The 21,567-nt window shown below is 38.7% G+C and overlaps 1 protein-coding gene across 4 annotated transcripts in view; it reads right to left on the reverse strand.

The window, feature by feature from the left end:
• The window catches only part of Ddr (discoidin domain-containing receptor 2), a 214,975-nt gene that overhangs the window by 44,800 nt on the left and 148,608 nt on the right, over window positions 1–21,567 (reverse strand). For all 4 annotated transcript variants that reach the window (XM_069122175.1, XM_069122149.1, XM_069122157.1 and 1 more), the window contains 2 exons: window positions 9,979–10,126; window positions 6,563–6,742 (listed from right to left, as the gene is read on the reverse strand). In XM_069122175.1, coding sequence (XP_068978276.1) covers window positions 6,563–6,742; window positions 9,979–10,126 — 328 coding nt within the window. The remainder of the gene's footprint in view (window positions 1–6,562; window positions 6,743–9,978; window positions 10,127–21,567) is intronic.

Consider the following 21,567-nt stretch of genomic DNA (forward strand, 5'->3'; position numbering starts at 1 on the left):
TATCATAATAACAATAAGTTATATAAATGAAACTATGAAATATTCTAAACCTTATACAAACCAAATACATAGATTTCTAAAATCTAGATTTACACGTACGATAAAGAGAAGAAAGCAGAAAGATATATAAAACTCGTCTGTGTGAAGAAAGTCCGTTTAAAGTTTAAGCCTTACTAACGAGTCCACTAGAACGCCTCGCACGAAACGTCCTTACCTTCATCGCTTTCCCAACTTTTCTCCGGCCAACCCCATTCCCTCGACTAGCTCTTGGCCACCGATTAACAATCAACCTTCGTGACTCGTCGAAAACCCGACTCACCATTCTCTAGTTTCAGGAACAGGCAACGTAACCGGCTACTGAACTAAAACCATCTCCTAATTTATATTCACTGGTTTACCATTGCTGCTAATTTCCCGGAATTATCTTTGTTAGTCGGCCTCTGGGTATCATCGATCCTCGCCGAAATATTATCTCGGATATTCCCATCATTCTTCCAAACGGTTTGTAACGTGATATTACATTATTATATTCAATGAAATTAATTAAATAACTTACGGGAGAAATAAAAAATTCCTTTCTTGCAATAGCGAATATAACAGATTATAACAGGTTATAAGCTAATAATAACGAAGGTATAATGATATAATGATAAATAATAATAGAGAATGAAACAAAAAATAAAGGTAAGCAATTAGTGGTTATAAATGGAATTATATACAGATAGCTTAAATCTGAAGAGAGAACTACAAAAAAAAAAAGATCGGTAGCATCACAAAAGCGATTAGAGTTTGTATGCAAACGACTGAGATAGTTATATAAATCATTGGTTGACGCATGGGAGCGTAAAAGTGGAACTGATGTAAAATATCAGTGGAATTGATCACTTGATAATCTTGTGAACAAATAATATATCGACTATCGTGTGATGCAGTTCAAGGTTCGATAACCCTAAACGCATTTTATTTAAACGATAATAAGCAAGATGTAAACTTGTGTAATTTGAGGCAAGTCTAAGAAGTTTATGCTACACTCTCCCGATTTAAACAAATTTGATTTTTATAATTGCACGATCTACTAACGTTCCTATTGTCTAAGATTCGTTGAAACGGACTATTGTTTAAATGTTACTTAATGCAAGACTATACACAAGTATGTGCGTCTAAGTACATTAAAAGAAACATTATTTTATTATTGGATTTAAACACCAAATAAAAAGAATTCTTTTTAATCTGTCGAATCTTTCAAAAAAATTTTAACATATTTGTGTTTTAATTACTTTTCGAATTAACTTTCGGTAACCTGGTTCTCGATTGAAAACTATTCTGCAGATCTATATATGGATCTGGAACTTCTATTTTAAAGTGTGTCGGTGGATACGCACCGCAAGTGCAACGGAACACGGTTTCGGAAAATGGAAGAGTTTCGTGGCACGGAGCCGCAACGGCAGTTATTGCACGGATCCGCGACGCCAGATACCACTGTTTCGAGTATATTCGCGTACGAACACACCGAGCCCCATGGGGGAAGTGCGCGCGGATTGAAAATGGACTGCAATAACCCTAAAGCCGGCCGCGACCGCGAGTTACGCGTTTTTCCGAACCTGGTTTCTCTCTTACTTTTCGCGGTTCGCTTCGAATTTCCGCCTTTAACCGGACGCTGGCTGCGGTTTTCCGGCCGAACTTTCGCGAGCGCGCGATTTTACGAATTCCACGTGAATTCGTCGAAATGAACTCCCCGGGAAGTTTACTGTGAATGACCTAAAAAAAAAACTTTCTTGTAAAAAGGAATATGTAATCACATGGTAATTGAAATCAGATGGATTTTTCTACAATCATTGTTCCATTGAAATGATGAGTTCCGTTTAAGAATTGAATGTTCAAGGATTGAATATGCAATTCAAGAGCTTGCACGTTTACAAAGAAAATATTCAATGAGAAGAATTTGAGATATGTTAAAGCAGAGGTGCTCTGACGTCTCGCTTTATCAGCTTTATGTATTAGCAAAAAAGTCACAAAGTTCATCACTAAACTTCATACACTATTAATAGCATGAAAACATAAATCTCATTGAAATTATTTATAAGAACTAATATGCCATAGATTCTAAACAGAGTTTGCAACACAATCATCGTGTATACAGATATACTATTCTTACATACGTTTTTTTTACTTGTTTTTTTTTTTGTTAAGTATAGAATATATATTAGTTGTTACATTGAAATATAAGGTCGAGTGATTGCTATCTGACCCTACTTCCAAAACTTCATGTGACCTTGCAAAATCCAGCTCAGAACGCGTCCCGAGTTTCCGTCGTTCACAGGCGCGTATCAAAGCTTGCAACCCCGTGCAATTCGAAATTTCAATAATTACAGTATACGGAACGCTACACTGCGTTAACAGAAATATCTTTAGAAACATAATATTACAACGTGTCAACAGCGAGATACCAAGATTCTCCCCATAATCGCGTCTCTTATTTACGTTTCAATTTCTCCTGTCCTCTCATCTCGCTTTATAAGACGAGAAGTAGATACACGATGATCGTACCTCTCCGAAGCAACCGAGATTTGTTCTTAGCGCTATAAATCCTGTGCATTTTTCTCTTTCGTCCTCGACGAATTCTCTGAGGGTGGATGAAAGATGCGTAGAAGATGTCGAGCGTACCAAAACAAGGTAGCTCCATCTTCACGCAGTCTTCGTGCGGGAAACGGTCGAGCTGTTCCACTAGGCAGCCTACCTCGATCCCTCGGAGCTTATTAAAAGTTCGAAGTTTCGTTTCAACTCGTCGTGTTCGTTGAATGCTGTAGGCATTCGGATTTTCCATGGCACATCCATCCCTCTGCTTTTGCTGTCCGCTTTCCCTCTCTATCGACACTGTTCACGATCAGCAGTGCAGCAGCATTATATCGCTCTGATCTATCCGCCTTCATATAAACCACCCTTAATATCGTCCCCCGAGTAAATAGTTTCCAGTTTCCTGTCGTCGTCGCCGCCGCCGCCTTCGGCCGTTATCTACCATCAATTCTGAACATTCAGAAGGGTCGTAAGATAACCGCCGAACCAACGGGTATATACCACACCGTGAACTCTCCGTAGCTTGATGATTTTCTCACTTAAACCATCCTGAAACTATACTGCCGAGCGTATGGTGATCGTAAAACGGTATACGCTCGCGTGTTATCGATTTCTAAAGAGAATTTAAGCGACGTAGATGAGGAACAGCTTAGTAGTCATGGTGTAGAACTATTTTTCCAAGGGTTATGACTGTAGGCCAAAGGGCAGGAATGCGATGAGCTGTATTCCTTGTTTTCTACGGAGAGTAATTGTAAAATTCAATACGCTCTTGGTTCATTTTATAGTATATTATGTTACATTTTATACTAATGAAACTTTCTCCTTGTTTCGCATTCGGATCGAATTCATGAATATTTAAAAAAATATCAACTGTCATGAAATGGTAGATGCGTTCTTGATCTTTGTCAAATTCCGTAGATTTGTATTTCCGTAATTTACATTTGTATTAATTACATTTCTTTTTAATATTTATATTATATTCTTCGTGGATTTGTATCTGTGAAAACTTTGTATGCTTGAAACTTGGAACTTTTTGGACCGGGGGAATATAAGCAAAATATCCTCTTTCTCCTGTGGTCTTTGATTTGAATGGTTTTACGCGTCTGCTGTGCGACTCGTCAACGACGTCGTAAATTCTCGTCTCGATTAGGATCGACACAAGCCAGCTGATTCTCTACTTCGATTACGATGATAGGGATATTTCGAATGAATCTGACACCTTGTTTTACAGTTTAAATATAGCTATACATTTCGCAAAGAACACAAAGACGACTGAACGCACGGATGAATGTTAAGTGTAAGAGGATCAGTGTCGTTTCTCTGTGTGTCTCGTGCGGAGAGCTGAGTACAAGCGAAGTATCGGTGGTGGATGTGGAAAAGATGAAAACTTGAGATGAAAACTAATACATGGGACAAGACCAAGACTCCAAACTGAAGGTTAGTCGCTAGTACGGAGCGTAGCCTCGAGTGACGCACGCGGAAATTCCGCATGTTCCAACGTTTAACCATTACAAGTAATGAAACCAAGGAGCGCCTGGACTTAATGCATCGTGAAAATAAAAGACTCGACAGCAAACACTAAACCTTATGGCAGGCAGATGGAATCAGTGGTGATAAAGACTAATTTTCGACACGGCAGCAACGACTCCTTGAGGATTATTGCAGGTCCGAGCGATTGTGTTAAAGAAAGCGTTAGACAAGCGGAACGACAGAGAAATAAAAATGGGAAAACGTACATGGCATGTTTAAAAAATTACAAACGACTAGTGTTGAAAGGTTGTTATAGAAATAGAAAAGAATTGTGAATTACCGTGGATGAAGAAATGGACAAGTATATAATTACTGGGTCGCGGTACGGAACAAAAATATATTAATTAAACAACCTTTTAAATAATTTCGCAAGCGATAGAGGAACGAAGTTCATTTATATAATTTTCTACGACAACTATTAATGACTCAAATTTTGTATGTTGAAATTTTTTCTTGCTCCTCCATTCATCAAAACAACTAACTTTGTACGCGTAATCATTTATAACATCGCTGAGTAACAAGTCGTCATTCAACAAAACAGCTTGGCGAACAATTTACGGAGAAGATTTATTAACAAGGCAGCGGATCAAAGAAATCTGGATGCGGAAAAATTTAGAAAATACCACAAATTCAGCCTGACGATATTGGATTCAGCAACGGTCCCTGTCCTTATCGGGACGTTCGCTAAACTGCAATCTGAAAGTTATTACCTAATGACCTAATTACTCACTCCGATGCTGACGAGCCGTTTCCCGCTGACATTCTGATCGCATCGTGCTGTTCGAGTTCTCGTACCATTCTTGCATGCAAACCAAGGAAATTTATTAACGAGAACGAGGATGCAACAGTGAGTGCATCCATGCCAACGAAACGGAAGTTTCACGGAAACTTTCTGGACAACGATAGAAACAATGACGTGGCTTCTTCATCATCGTCTCAACCAGACTAAGAATGGAAGCGAAGAAATATTTTCACGAGTCTTTTGAAAATAGAAACGGGATGCAGCTGCATAGGACGCTAAGAGGCTGGTTCTTCTCGATTCGAGAGACTCCGATTGCAACAGAGGTTTAAGCAGAGAATAGAGAGAAAGGAGTGGCTGGTGCACGCAGTCTCGACGGGTTTAAAAGTTTAAGAAGCTGAAAGTACGTAGCCTCGGCCTGTCCCGTGGCGTAAATGGAAAGACACAAATGTATCCTGGGAGCCGGTAAACAGCATCGTGGCTCGCAGCCTAGTCCGCGGTTCAATATAAATGTAAATTGGAACAGATTCGAGTGCGACGTGGAACACGTTTGCCTCCGGAAGAGTCCAAGTATCCTAGCTTCGCAGACATAGCTTCCTAGAATTCTCTTATCACTATCTAGACTGCTCTATACACCTAGAATCGACACGACGAAAATTTTATTCGCCAGCTTAAGCGCCGGCAGTAGATACCTCGCGAGATCTTTTGTTAACTTGGCCACGTATGAGCTGTATGAGTTAGGTTGATAGAAAAGACGTAATAAGGTGACGACATAAATCAAGGGAAGAAATTCATATATTTGTAGGATTAAAAACCTTTGACTTTTTGAAAAATACATAAATTTAAAATTGCTCCTTTCTTTGGCAATAATAGATTAATTGTTGTTATTGAGCAAGCAGCGGTCTTAATATCGTACAGTTTTAATTAATGCGTGTAGCTTCAAATTTAAGAGACTTTCAAGGGATGTATCAATCGATATCACCGCCCAAAAACTCAATTTTTCGGTCTTACTATATCGTTTCTAATAACTATAATTAATTCCAGGACAATGGAATACTTAAGAAAAAAGTTGTCACGTAAAAATCGAGCTATTTCAAAGACCGGAGCTATCGATTCATTACAGAATCGATACATTACTTTTTCTTACAGAACGAAGAAAACAATTTGCTTCTCCATCGAGTTTCTTTATCATCGATACGTTCCACCAGAGCTAAAGAAACTTCTACCTGTTGTAATATGTATGCAGTTCGATAACGCCCAGCAAATTTAATTCCACCGTTGAAACGAAACAGCGAATTTACAATTGAGATTTAATAATACTCGAGAAAACACCCGCAGGAGAATTGTTAATTCCCGTAAAACTGAGCCCCGTTAGCTTAAACGATCCTGTTTTCTTTCCATCCGCAGACCATTCTCCTTTTCCTCCCTTTACTAGCTCCTCCAGCCCTGTCAAGCCGAATTTCAACGATCCTTTCTACGCGTAACGCAAAGAAAAAGAGAATAAAAGAACAACGAAAGAACAAAAGCTAGAAAGAAAGAAAAATAGAACGAAGGAAAAAGAACAAGGATAAAAGGGAAAGATGGAAGAAGGAACGAAATAATAAGCAAACGAACGAGCTGGTAACTCGCGAGCACGGAACGTAGCAGACGGTTCTATCACGCTAATCTAGACACGATCAAACTCTAGCGTTAATCTCGTTCCAGCACGAGGCAGCTCACCTTTCCCGTTACCACTGACGTCCAATCTGAAGTTGTCAGGACCCTTTTGCCCGTCGACAAGTTGACCAAGTCCCCCGGAGAGGTAACCTCCTTCTTCCCTGCCGTCGTACGTTCTGTCGGAAAGGTCAACCTCCGATCCTCTCTTAATTCCTTGGGGCATGGAATACGACACCAGGCCGTCTGCAACCGAGAAAACAAAAAAGGTAGTAGCACGGTACGTTCGTGAACTATGCATCATCGCGGCGATGAGACGGACATTTTATTCCACGACGAGACGTGATAAGATTGCGCTTGGTCGTTGGATAAAGCGCACGTCCTCAGGAAATAGACGCCACCGGGAAACTTTCGAATCTTTATACAAACGCCGTGTGGTTATTTTTTATATTCTGACGTGTAGACCGCGGATTTTTATGCAGCTACGGAAAATTTAAAGCTGTACAAATTTAAAGAATGCATGTATTATACAAAAATATATAAAATATCCTAAAGTATAGTATTTGTTAGGTATATTTAATTTATAAGCGATCTGACTAAGTCCTGCTCTTTTCGTTGTGCTCGTAGAAATATGAATTTCCGTAGATATCCGTAGTTTAGTGATACGATTCGCTTGTGAGTAATTTAAGGATCGAGACTCGATCGTGGCTGAAAAACCGTGCTGATCGATTTCATAAATTAAATTGTATAGAGAAATGAAAATTATAATTGGTACAATTTTTAAACGTTCTTCGGAACTTACAAGCATATGTGGTACCTACATGTGATAAATAAATTTATGAAAATAAGGCTTTCTCTCTTGAGATATTGGATATTAGTTATGTATCGGTATAGCGTGAAATTAATAACTTTATAAAGGAATTAGTCAATTTGGCTTCTAAGTGGCTCGATCTACTTTTAAAATTCGTCGAAGTGACTGAAAGCAGATTGTTTGTTTTCATAGTTGCTAAAATTTTAAAAACTTTAATCAAATTAAATTTTGGATAATATCGATAAAGAAATAAGATTGTAAGAGAATTCTGTCAATGTGCCTTCTAACTTATGAAAATTAATACAAATATAGATTCACAGATAGCTTATCGAAGCACGAGTCGTATTTTACACGAGGACGAACTTTAATCTAATAAGTCACAAGATAAAATTGTTCTGCGATTTCGATGGTTTTCAGTACACGTCTAATTGAAGAGAATAGACATCAATATAAATATAAAATTTACCATTCGACAGGTTAGAGCTTCTAAATATTTCACTATCTAGACGCTGCATTTAATTTAAAACCGCTTTTCTAAGCCATTTACTTGAAACGACTTTATTTAAGAGACCCGCAAGAATCGCATAATTTAATCTGTGCACGTTCTCATCACGGCGTCGGAGATTGACATCCGATAGAGTGGCACGTTCGCGGCGATAGGACATACAGAGAAATGATTTTTATTCGGAAGCTTCCGTCTTCGACGCGACGAGAACTGACAGATGCCAATAAGGGAGGAACGTAATACGAGTTTCAACGCTACCGCTCGAAAAATAATCAATTGCATTCTTAATGGTCCGTCGTGCAACAACGACGAATATCTATTCGAGAGAAGAGGATGAGATTAAAAGCTTGACAGTATTAAATTAGCCGTTTGCGCGAATGATAGGGAAAAATGAACAGAGAGCTTCCGGCGGTGTAGAACGTTGGTAAAATGGCACCGATTTCCCCTCCTATTGCTTTCTTTTCCGATAAAACGGCACGAACGATAAATTTCGAGCGCAATAAAAATACCGTATCTATATTTATCATGGTGTTGTTCGCTTCATGCGATGGGAGCACGAAGGGGTTAAAAAACACACACAAAAAATATATATGTTGTATATACGCGTATACATATAATACACGCACGTATACGCAGAGAGTAATACCGAGGCTCGTAGCAGTAGCGATTGCAGTAATTTCGACTAGAATCACCATCCAGCATATGAAAAATATTTTCGTTCTTGTTACAGTAATTGCACAGCTGGCCCGACACCGAAACTGAATACACGCAAGTTGTCGTTTACGGTCGCGCTGTTTTTCACCGCTAACGACGTACCAATAAAAATATCGTACACTTGATAATTCGGGCGACTTTTCAAGCGGCTGCTGTCCCATCGTTCAACCGTGCATACACGTCCCTCCGATACTGCGAGAACGATACCGATTCAATAATGGGAAACAAACATCGTCGGTGTAAATATTTCTTAAAACGTCCACCACCTACGAACAACGTCGATACGAGGTAACGATATCTATTGTTAGAACGGCAATAACGATCGAAGCTGGAAGTTCCTACACCAGATGAGACTTTGTGAACCTATTTGGGGTCAAATTAACGCAACATACCTGTGCTATTGGGTCGAGCTGGTAAATTTTGTTTCATGCAAGCTTCTAAACTTGAAGTAGGAATTAATCGGAAGAAACTTATAAGTAAACGGTGTAAAATTTAAAACTGTCTGGAAATTTAGAATTGCTGTGGAACAATACAATTAAAAAATGGAATCTGAAGGAAAAGTCTAATCTAAAAATGGAATCTTCCAAATGTTTCACCGAGTACTGTAGTTTGAATATTTTATATATCTATAGAATAGATTGCAAATGTATGAGTGATGGAGTTACGAATAACGCTGAGAATTTCTATTCTTCAATAAACATTTTTACACTTTTAAATGTATCGTAGTATGTTACACTGAAGTTAAGAATTTTGTCTTTTATATATATACATACAACTTTCATTTCTCAACAGCTTTCTACGCAGATACCTTTTAGAAGCAGATGCTTTTAGAAGCATCCATTTTAGAATTCAGTGATACGAATCCTGAAGACTCGGATATTTCATACGTCACAACCTATTACATGTTCCTCCATATTATATGTATTCTTGCATTTTTGTACTCTCAAACTTCCCACCAAAAGATAGACGCCCACGATCTACTTATAAAGCTTGGGCTCACAATAATCCAACGGAATACAAGATTAAGCGTATTTCATTTCTGTCTGGATCGGTTTTGAAAGTAGTTTTATAGTTAAAGTGGTAACCCACTTTGTATTCGAAGCAAGTTTTTCAGCGACTATTTATTGCGTTCACCGTGCTAGAAAAGGAATGGAATTATAGTAAGCGACAAACGACGGCCAGAGAATGGTATTAGATTTTTGAGGCAGGAAAATCGACGTTGACAGAACGCAGGAAATACGGTCCCGGTCGCGTGCACGCTTTTCCAACGGTAAGAAGTTCCCTCCACGATCCGATAAAACGGAAAGTACTGACAGCATGATAAAAATACTCGATGCCGAAGGAACCACTGCATCGTTCTTTTCAATATTTAGCGGTGGATATCTTGTCACAAATAAGTAGCAAGATCCTGAGATATAGGAGGCGAAAGTAACTGTAATAAATTGTACTCACCGGTCCACGGACAACCATAAAGCTCCACTCGTATGCATACTATCCGCATGTGAGAGGTATAAGGAATGAAACGGACTTTCGTTGCAACGATCGCAGGGTCGAAGACCTGTTCCTTCTCCGAGTACGGATTATTGTTACCAGCTAGAAGCTGAAACACAAAATAAAAATAGATCGTTCATCGTCCTTTACCACCGAATGTTTTGGAATCTCTTAGGTACATCATTTATCTTTAGTTCTTTAATTAAATTTAATGTTAGATTCTCTAGAAAGAGAGTACGTTTGATTAAAGAAGTAATGTTAAGTGTGTGTGTTAGAGATTTAATGAATTTTCAAATAGAAGATACCGCATTAAATAGCATTATGATGTTGTTATAAATGTTACAGAAAATGAATTTGATAAGTAAATTTATTCGCAAGTAATGAAATTTCGAATCTTACTGGTGGAAGTTTGGTAATGTTTTATGGCAAATGTGTATGTGTCAAGTAGATGAATACATTTGCTCGAAAGTAGTAAATATTTTTATATTTGGTCGATATTTTTGTTCAAATCCTACGGAAGTATGTAACATATTTATTGAACTTTACGCTCTACTATAACAAAAATTCGACCGATCATATGGTCGGTCGACTTTCGCCCTCTCAGAACATCAAGAACATCTCCCACGATATCAACGCAATAAAAATTGACAAGAAAAGTTCGACAAAGGTTCGAGTCATTGTTCCTTTCAAAGCCACTGTCCGCGCTATACTCGTACTTCAAACCATCCAACAATCCACCGAACACCATGCCAAACAAATCGTGCGGGAAGAAAAGAAAAATTCAGCCACTCTATCGACGTTTCCTACAAGAACTTCCCTTACCTTTATCACCATCGGTTTCAGCCAGACTAGTCTCGCGACTACGATCTCCATTCCGTGAATATTGAAAGCAAACGAGCGGATAAAAGGAAGTGGTGGTACGAAAACAAAAAAACGGGAAACTTTTAACGAAACCTCCAAAAGAACGAGGCACGGCCAATGTCTGGAATGTTCCTCCAGCCTAAAAACGAAAAAAGAACGAACAACGAGGCTGGACGTTCAGATTCAGAGACAGGATGAGATCTACTTGAATGGTAGACGGTGGTTTTGTTAAGCTCGCTGATGGACGGAGCATTGAGCTACCATTGGAGCGTGTTTACAGCGTTCAGAACGAATTTCACGAGCACCATTTTCCGGATCCGATTAGCAAACAACACCTCGAGAGGTCCTCCTAAATGTAAATGCCAGCGTTAAATCTCGATGAAGGCGGTGGACATTGCTGCTTCGTTTCTCTCGCCTTTCCATTCAGTCTGAACCATCTCTTCCTGTCCACGTTCGATCGATTTTCGAGAAACAAGCTACCCGAACGTAACTCCTCGAAGGATAACCATGATACGAGCCTGAAATATGAACGTCGAGGTCGAGAATCAAACCGCGAACGACGAATCCGACTGACTAAACGAAGCAAATCCGCGTGTACGCATATGCAGTTACATACAGAAATAAATGTAGAAGTAGTGAAAGTAGGAATCAGAGAAGTTTAATCGAACCGGTTATAGCATTATATAGGTAATTCAGTTTTATTTATTAAATATCCTTATAGCTCACAAATTATGTGGTAGATAATTAAAAGTAATATTTACACTTTTGTGTAAGCAAACTGTATTTAACGAAATTTCATCGATACCTATTTCCATTACCTGTCTACTTATTTTTACCCTCGACTGCATATATGTACGTACGTATATGTATGTATGCGCGACTTGGTCGATCGCGTGCGAAGAGCAAACGTGCGCACGGGTTTCGTTTGCCTTTCCGTTCGGATTAGAATCTCTAACGGGGCCGATCTGTTATTCGATCCGAAAAATATGAGCGGTCGCAATCTGATCCGTCTGACGTTTCCTGTTGCGAAAACCAAGGTGGATTCGGATGATTGTATATTATTTTGGAGAGGAACGTAACAGGATATATGTGAATTGTATTCGTGGCTGCTTTGATCTCGCGCGTCTACCATATTCACCACGGTGTTGATTTAACGAGATCACGATGGATAATATTCTGCAAATATTCAGGCCGTGTTCATATTGTTGTAAGAAACCGAAATCAGATATTATGCGTGCACAGGTTCATTTAAGATCCATTTACGTATTGACGAATCGAATAGGGCCAAAATTGGGAAGATAATACTACTATGAAGGGAAAAGTTGATGGTGTTCTGCCATTATTATATGTATATATAGAGCACACAAGAAATGGGCAGTATAATAGAAGAGTTGTCATAGAAAGTTAACAGTAAAAAGAAGATTCCTTTTTTACAAGAAATTATACAGTAGATGCAGGATTGCACATTTTATGAATAATTCCGGATGATTCAATATTTTTGTATTATTTTACTAAATAAAACTGTGCTAAATAAAATAAATTATGAGTTTTCCTTAATAATTCGATTAATTATCTGCCTTTCGAAATAAGACACTGACAGTTTGTTTGCCTTGAACAATACAAATATATTAGACAAGGATTGGACTTGCTTTTTGAGAAGCCGAAAATATCATATTCTAATTGTCAAAGAAATAGATGTAGTAGCATTATTATGAAAGCGATGAAGATGATAAAAACGAAGGCAACAAAAAAAAAAAAAAGAATAAAAATACTAAATACACAGGAAGATAAAATTAAATAAAAGACAGAGAATGTGAATTTCGTATTACTCACGAACAATTATTTTATAAACTCTAATACGAAAAATTGTTTGAATATCGATAACACGCTGATTTCACCTAAAAACAGTTCCGTAGTATTAAAATATAAAAGTGCTGAAAGTATAGAAGCATGTTTTAGGACCATGTTTCAAATCATGTAGTCAGAATTGTGCAAACCCTCTGACGCACGACTAGATTTTACCTTTATTCCACTTGTTTTATCGACAACAGTACTCTACATGCTCGCACGATGAATATTTCAAACGATGCAGCTTTCGAAAAATTCGTGCTGCTCGAAACTTCTTTTCCGTGTATCAATAACGGCGGTATCGTGAAAGTTGGTCGTGAGTTACACGGAATGATACGCTGTCTGTCGAAAGCCGATTTTCGCCAAGATTTTTCACACGGATCGAACGATTCCCGAGCGTCGTATGTTGCCGGCGTCTTGGCTGATATATTAAATGGATCGTGCCGTTTCCATGAAATCCGACGTCGCGACTCTTCTGTAGAAAGACGGACCTAGAAATAGGCGACAGCATTTTTGCGCCTTTTCATCCGTATAGCAGCGCGTGTCGTGTCTGACCATTGAATGACAAAGCTACTGGCTGAATGCTGCGATAGAAAAAGATTGCTCGAAAATACCAGACAATTCTAGAAACACTGAAATAAGTTTCTTGTTGCTCCGTACAGTATACACGAATGATTAAAATTGAAATAATACATTCGGGGAAATAACATCGAATATGTTTCTCCAATCAAGAAAAAATTTCGCAAATTTTATTATTTTTAATATTTGGTAGCGTGTAGTATAAGAAACAAATAACAGATTTATAATGACGTAGTTGGAACATAAACACAGTGAAAATTACTTAATTTATGTTAAACATCAGCGGGTAAATCTTGCTGTTTGTTGCGAAGAGCTTATGTCTAATTGAATATACATTTGAATTTCAATGTGTTTAGAAAATTAATTAGTTCTTTTAATTAGAATTCTAATGATATTTTAAGGAAAATAGTAAGCAAGTTAAGGAATGAATATTTAAGACATTTAAGGAAGTGAAACACGATGTCGATAACTGCAGGCTCGCCAGACAGGAGGTCCACGACACGAGGTCACGGGATCCAATATCGAGCCTCTCGGGTCATGGAAGCCGATACTGGCGAACTCAGGGTCACGGGGATCTAATAACGACGACTCTCGTTTGAAAATAGATTCTAACGATTCCAAGATCGGTTATGTACGATTCTCGAAGAAAATCACAGAGGAAAGAGAACGTAATTTTCAATCTCCGTTTTACCTTCCTGCTAATGAAACAATTTAAACTTTCAACCTCACTTCCATGAAAAGAAACATGAAATTGAAAATTTTGTTATTTTCTACCCCTTAGAAACCTTTAAATAAAACATGGCAATTCGGTAATAGTTACGTAATAATTTTTCCTTACTAATTAACATAGTGCTGAGAGGCTATTTTATGTGCAAGCTAGCACTGGCTATTTTATACAAAAGTAACGAAATAAAGTAGCGTACTGCTAACCAAAGCAATTGTTAAAATTCACAAGCTCGTTAATCACAACCTACTTAAAAAAAAAAATTCAAACAAAATTGAAGTAAAAATCTCAATTTCTTACCTCTTTCAACAATGTTTAGTTTTTGATTGCTAATTGGCATCTTGGCTGTATCAAGATCAGAGGATCGCTGTACTACTATTTGTGAATCAATCGGCCATTGAATTGGCAGCGTATGTAGCAACGTAGCGGTTCTGACGCGGACTTAATACAGCAAAGGGTTATACAGGCCAGGCAGCTGTAAGCGGGCCAGCGAGTTGTAAACGGCACGCAAATGGAACGCGCCCCCTTAAACCTTAAGCCGTTGCGCGTAGAGAGAGAGAGAGAGAGAGAGAGAGAGAGAGAGAGAGAGAGAGAGAGAGAGAGAGAGAGAGAGAGAGAGTGGTTATATCGGCTAGCTCGGAACGAGCGACCGCGGATGCATTACAACTGCAACTGCAGCAACGTGTGGGAATAGAAGCGAGCGTAGCTCGGCGAATACGCGATAGGAATAATTAATACAGCCATAAACAAGCGGCAGGATGGGGTGGAAGCGAGCGAGGCCGATATCGTCCTACCGACACATAAAATTGATATCCGTGCTCGAAGGAGGGAGGATCATTCTGAAGGGAGCCCATATATCCGGCGACTCAGATGGATCGCTCTCGCCGTTGCAATAGGATGGCAATTGTACCAGAGATTCCCTGTATATTATACTGGTTATTTATGTGTTTGTGCAGTGCGATTATGTGCGTCGTCGCGATCCAAGGTGTCGCACTAGTGTTTCAGATTAGACAGCGTGAGCTTTAGATATTATACTTGATAAATTTGCACGTAGGTACGATGAAAGGAATCATGGCTAAAGTGTGTATATGGTTGCAGTTCGGAGATAATACGTTTATGGATATCTGATTTAGTTGCTAGAATCAAATCTGGACTTTAGTAAAAATTGATATTCGCAATTGAAAGAAGGACTAGTGCCTGGAAGCCTGGACCTACAAAGGATTTGCGTAGACTTTCACTTGTAGAGATAGTGTCCGTAGCTCAAGACACGTAGCAAATAGTATTCATACGAGCTTAGAACCATCAGACCATTCCCAGTGATAAAGGCAACCAAAGTCTTGTAACAGCTGGTATTCGCAACCACAGTTAAGTAATATTCATCGATGGTACTGGTGAGTTGAAATTAGTACGAGTTTGAATTCACAAAGTTAGACATTGCACTTGCTAGGATCAGATTCATAAAAATCAGTTTCTCCAAAAACTTGTATTTAACGTTTTAAAGTCGAAACTAGTGAAATCCCTAACTGAAAGTTACAGATGACTAATCTTGCTAAATCTTAGATAATAAGCATGAGACTTTGGACTGAAACCCTTAGAATCTACTTTCAACTTACGAGTGTCAAGTAGATCCCTCGTGACATTTAGCGTGTGAACCTACCATAGCAGTTCTACAGTTAGCAAGTTTTGCTCTCCTAACCTTTAATAAAAATGTTTTCTTCTTATCATAAAATCGCATATTTTCGTTCTGAAAATATTTTTTCAGGAAGTTGTTAAGAAGGTTCCTCGATCGATAGAACACACGCGTTTTCTATCAGGTCGTAACATAAGAAACAGGATCAGAAAAGTTTCGACGATACGTTTACAATTTTATTAGCTACGTGTTCGTAGGTAAGACACACTATGGTATAAACAATCTGCTATTTCCTTATTTACAGTAACTCAACTTTTATCCCCTTCGATAAGAAAATCCTTCCTTCCTAATAAATTGCTTGCATTTACGATACAGTTACGTTCAATTAACTTCTATCCAATAAACTTAATCGAAGAGTGACATGTGTAGAAAGCTATCAATTCTAAAATATCAGTAAAACTGATCTGCGGAAAAATCTATTTACTAAAATGAAAGTGTTATAATTATACAATTTAACAAAAAGAATGTCACAATTCACAAAGACACTTTTCTCTGTTCTTTTTAATCCCAAAAGAATACGTATCTATTAACAATATTTCATTAAAGATTGTACTCCGTTTAATTTGCGTAAATCAATAAAAACTAACTCACAATCAATGACATCGATCAAATCACTCTTGAAAACGTATTTTAAATTCATAATCCATTAATATTCTAAGCAATAATCTTTTGTACATTCAATATGAAACCTATGCATCTTCCTTTCTCTTCTAATAAATCTAGTTCAAACATTAAAGCTGCTTTCTTATAATTGCAAACACTTCAATTATAAAAGAACAAACATTTCATCGTCGTTAAATACTTCAGTAATTAATAACGTTGTCCCTCCAACTTTCTATTTTCCATCGATATCCTGAAAAATTTACTTTTCTAGGTAGTATCACTCTTCTAGGCAAGAAGCCAATTTATTATCCATCACGGCACCATAAATCTTGGGTGAACTTTTTTTTTTAAGCAGCTCGAAACGTTCCATCGCGCATGGTGTTTAAGCCGTTGGAGGGGAACAAATTGGAATTGCTCTGGGAAGGTGGTGTACTGATGGAATTAAAGCCACGGGCGCAACGTCTTCTGCCGGGTTTCATTATCTCGAAGAGGTTAGGAGGTCGATGCCAGGTAACCCGAGCAGGTGATATCCATGCCTCGTCTTACAGAGCTGAAAAACCGGAACGAGCTTACGCCGCGCGTCCCATTTCCGTTTCGTTTCTCATGGGGCCGTGTAGTCAATTGCTTTCTAGTATCAATGCGCCGGAAAAGGCCACGTTTCTAATCTGTTTGTAACCGATTTCGGGGCTACTCTGGACCCCACTAATGAAGAACTGTTTAATTTCAACGTGCTCGATCCAACGTGAACGAAATATCGCGGGTTGTGTTCCCTTAATATCGTTTGAGTCAGTCGCGGGGACCTTTGACTGTCAGACGACGCAGCCGCCTCGGAAAAGCAATAACGCGAACGTTTTCTCCGCTCCACGAAATTAATAGCGCGCAGAGTTTGAATTACGGGGGCTGGGGAACCGTTTTTCGACGTCGTTTCGGAGCTTCATAAAGGGACATTTACAAAATTCGTAGTTGTACTTCGTAGAACGAGACAAAGGTAGGAAATTCGAAAAATACGGATTCATGAGATCTCTGTTTTACGGCGAGCGAGTAAGTTTTTGACGTTAACGTGAATCGAGTGTTTAATATAAAGTATAAACATGATATTTAAATACCTTGCACTTTGAAAAGGAAAAATATGTAGAAAGAAATAAGCATTATGCACAGCATGATCGTACTGTCCGTAAGTTGTTAAGTCTGGATATTTGCAAATTATTGCAGATACATAAATTGTATTTAAGAAATGAAACTCCTTGATGTAATGTTGGCTTCTGATTTTATCTGCTCAATATCTGACTCTATATTAGGATCTTGCAGTCATTGAGATACGTGTTTTAGTTATATTCTAAAAGCTCATATGGATTTTATGATGTGTCAGCTATATGTTGCAGATGATAAAACTTGATCGACGCAGGTATATTCCTTGTTTCGGTATCCATTTAGCGGAGCAAAGAATTAACGCCAAGAGGCAAATAATTAAGAATAGGGAAACGTTCCTCTGACAACTTTGAAAATGTAACAGTAATATCTTTTGATATAATAACGCATCTGTGCACGTTAATATACGTTTTAAGCTTATTCCCAACCCAATTTCCAGCGATGAAAACCTCGTTAATTTGACAATTCCCATTTCTATCTGTTTAAAGGGAGAACTAAATAACCGGTATATAGAAGCAGCAGCAACGTTTAACTAGCCAAATGGCATCTCTCGACACCTACGAAAAAGGAACGAGCCAGTTCGTTCTCTCCTTTAATTTCATTCGAAAGAAGCATCTTCCTCTTCCTCCTCTCGGTTAATGTTCATTAACGAGCACGGTCGTTAGACTGTTGCTCAATGTAAGAGGAAAATATTCCGGAACGGCGTATTATCGTTAGCGAGATCTCGATCCCGAGGTTACCGGTGAGAAGCTTGTCTCTAATCCGCTTGCGGCTGAAATCTTTCCCCCGTTAAGCTAACGAAAAACCCGTATAATTCGAATTTGTCTTCTCTCAACGAACTCGAGCCCTTTTTCTTAATATACATCCTTCTCCATCTCTCTTCTACCAACAGGTATCGCGGGTTAACAAAAGTAGAAATTGTATCAACCCCTTTGCAAATTATTTTCAGTAGAGATATTTTAAATTCTTTATTCGACTTTAATTCTTTAGATCTTGAACATTGTCTGTAGTCGACGTTTCCAAGATAATGAATAAATGATATGATTAAATGATGAATTAAAGGTTTATTGGATCGATTTTATAAATTGTTACTTATAAAATTCATGCGCTTGTCGATTCATTCAGTCCGTCGATGTTGAATTTTTCGTTTCAATGATTGAAATACTCTTTCAGTGTCTTTGCAGATTCTCGTGTATTGAATATTTTTCATGGAAAATTTTCTTTTAATTTAGACAGGTTACCTACAACAACTATCTAATTTAAACCAAACAAATGTTTTTAATCGTGCTCAAATTTAATTGTACTACAGTCAACTATTACGCTTCTTCTATTATTCTATTATTCTATATTCGAATCTATTATTCTCTTCCACCAAACATGACAGACTTGACGAACCATCGCTGTCCACGCGACTGGTGTACACTTCCTCACAAATACCCTGAACGATGATTTTCTAACAATCAATCCCAGCACAGAAAAAAAAGAGAAGTTAAAAGGCATCAAATTTTTCGAGTCACGCGAACAAAGCAGCGTCGATTTTGGGAAACTACCATCGACAGTTGCACGAATTGAAAATCACTAGCAACCAGTTGTAACCATTCGTTTACGATAAAACGAATTTGGTCGATGCTGGAAATATTCCGAAAATCGTGCGAAACGAACCTACGGGGAAGGGGGGGATAGGACTAAAAAGGAACAAAATTCAGCCCTATCTTTTTCCGCGCCTCGGGGTGAGAGCTCTCGTCTGGATGGAAGCACTCACCGATCGAGCCTGCGCTCTGATAAAGCCGCGTACAGAGGAAAGAGAACCGAGGGAGAGATTGGAAAAAGAAAAAAAATCCAGGCAGATCTGGTCGCCGGAAAAAAGCCGGGGAACAGAAGGGGAAAGGGGTAGAAAGGGAGAGAGAGAGAGAGAGAGAGAGGAAGTGTGGCCGTAGAAAATTGTTTCAGGGCCGCTCGGTAATCTGCTAATAGGGTGTCCACGTTCGAGCCGGTAATCCGTAATCCACCGATACCCGGTTCGATGCTGTATAAATGCGCGCACATCCTCCAACAGCTCTCACCACGCGCGCGATAAATTATACACGTAACACCGCGTGTTTGTATCGTTACCGAACGATATATTCGCCGCTGTTGGATATTCCTTAGGACATTTCCGCGATCCTACCGATCGCGATACGAATTATTCAATTCTTCCATTGCAAACGCGTGAACGGAAAAATATAACGGCAGTGATATAAATATTTGATATTGTGGCGATTCGAAGACGAGAGAAATATTTAACTTCGACTTTCGGCGAATCGATTTGGTGTATTAACCATTTGGGAAACTGTCGATGATGAAACTGCGAACAGAGTTTCCAGCGATTTTAATTTATAATACAATCATTGAAATTTTAATCACGGCCCATGCTAGTTCGGGTCTTTATGTGAAATAATCGTACTGCAATGCGAAAACACGAACAGTTCAAACGATATGTAGTTTGAATTATATTAAGCAAACAGTGTAGAAACAATAATTAGTACCTTTATGATGTATCTTTAAATTTGTATACCAGAATCTTAATTAACTCGAACAATGGTGTTCGAAGAAAATCGCTATTCACATCAAAAGGGGTTTGTCGATATAACGTTGGTTCCACTCGCTTTAGTAAAAATTAATTTCTCGTTGGAAAGTTAGATACTTAATGTTAAAAAGATAAATTTACTCGTCTTGCTTTTGCATTTTAAGACTACGATAACGCCGCTGTCTTCGCGTTGACAGCCGGATAAGATTTAAAATCCTTTAACGTCACGAACGAACGCGTATTTTCGGTCAAGAACCGTCGCGACATCGTCCCGGGAGCAGACAGAAATTTTCACGAAACACCCTGTGCATTTGCATGTTCGAGCAGCCAGAGAGAAATTTTCTAGTTTCCCCTCGTCGCGCATTGAATTTCCTGGGAAGAGGACGGGCACGAGCGAATCCAAAAAAGACAGGTGAAATATTTGTTGGCTCGGTCGCGTGTAACTTTATTGCTCTCCTTAATTCCTAGACGAAATGAAACGGGATTTCTTTCCGGCTCTTCGTAAAAGCTCGGTTGATTTTCTAAACGCGCCGCAAATTTGACGAGTAGAGATGACAACCTTATCGAGTAACCAATTTAACCAACGTATGATACCATAAACGGACTTTAAAATCACTAGCGCAAGCAGAGTATCTTCTGTGTCACTCGATTCCACTGAATTTTCATTTGCCATGCGAATCTCGATACTTGCTTATTTTCGCGGGTCAGTGCTCTTTTCTAACAATTATTTTTGCCATCGGCAGACAACGTACATATTACGTAATAAAAGTGCGATGGCTTTTATACTTTCGTTGTCATAGAGCTTTTACCTCGATATTCTCTAGTTCTCCAATATTTCTGCAAGCAATACGAAAGGAGATTTATAATTACAAAAGACCTGTAGGACTGTAAATATTAGGCTACTGAGAAATCGAGAAAGTTCTATAAGCTTTGCTTTAGTTTGTTTTAATTACGTCGAATCGAGAACCATTTTAATAAGGCGATACTATAAAAATTCATTTTATCAAGCGAACGCAATCGACAGGCTTGATAATAGAGGCCGTGTTTCTTTGATTTTCTCTTTCCTCTGTATCTTTTCCATCTCACATTCTTTGTTTCCCTTTTCCCCTATTTTCCTCTTTTTTCTTTCTTTTTTATACTATAGACCCGTGCAATATTATTGCGAACGAACGCGCTCGGTAATGACTGCCGCGTAATGACTGCACGGCTCGGCCAGTAATGGTGCTCACCATATTGCAATTTGAATTTCACTGAAATCAGTGGAAAAAGAGCGAGCAGACTCGCAGAATGAATATGTTAATTGGCTTTGGAATTGGCTGTCCCTATCGGTGATTGATTAAAATTCGATACGTGCTGCCAGTCTCTCGCGACGGTCGCTTGAGGGGTGAAACAGCGCGACGGAAGGGTGAGGGATCACTGCGGCGGACGGGGCTCGTGGAAGTTACTTTGCGGATAAACGAGATTGAAATTTCGATGGAAATTACCGTCGGTATCTGTGGACTTAAGCGGCGCGCGGTCGCCAAGTCAAAC

This window comes from Bombus flavifrons, chromosome 1, assembly GCF_040668555.2.
Source record: "Bombus flavifrons isolate JBK064 chromosome 1, iyBomFlav1_principal, whole genome shotgun sequence".
Taxonomy (NCBI): Eukaryota; Metazoa; Arthropoda; class Insecta; order Hymenoptera; family Apidae; genus Bombus; species Bombus flavifrons.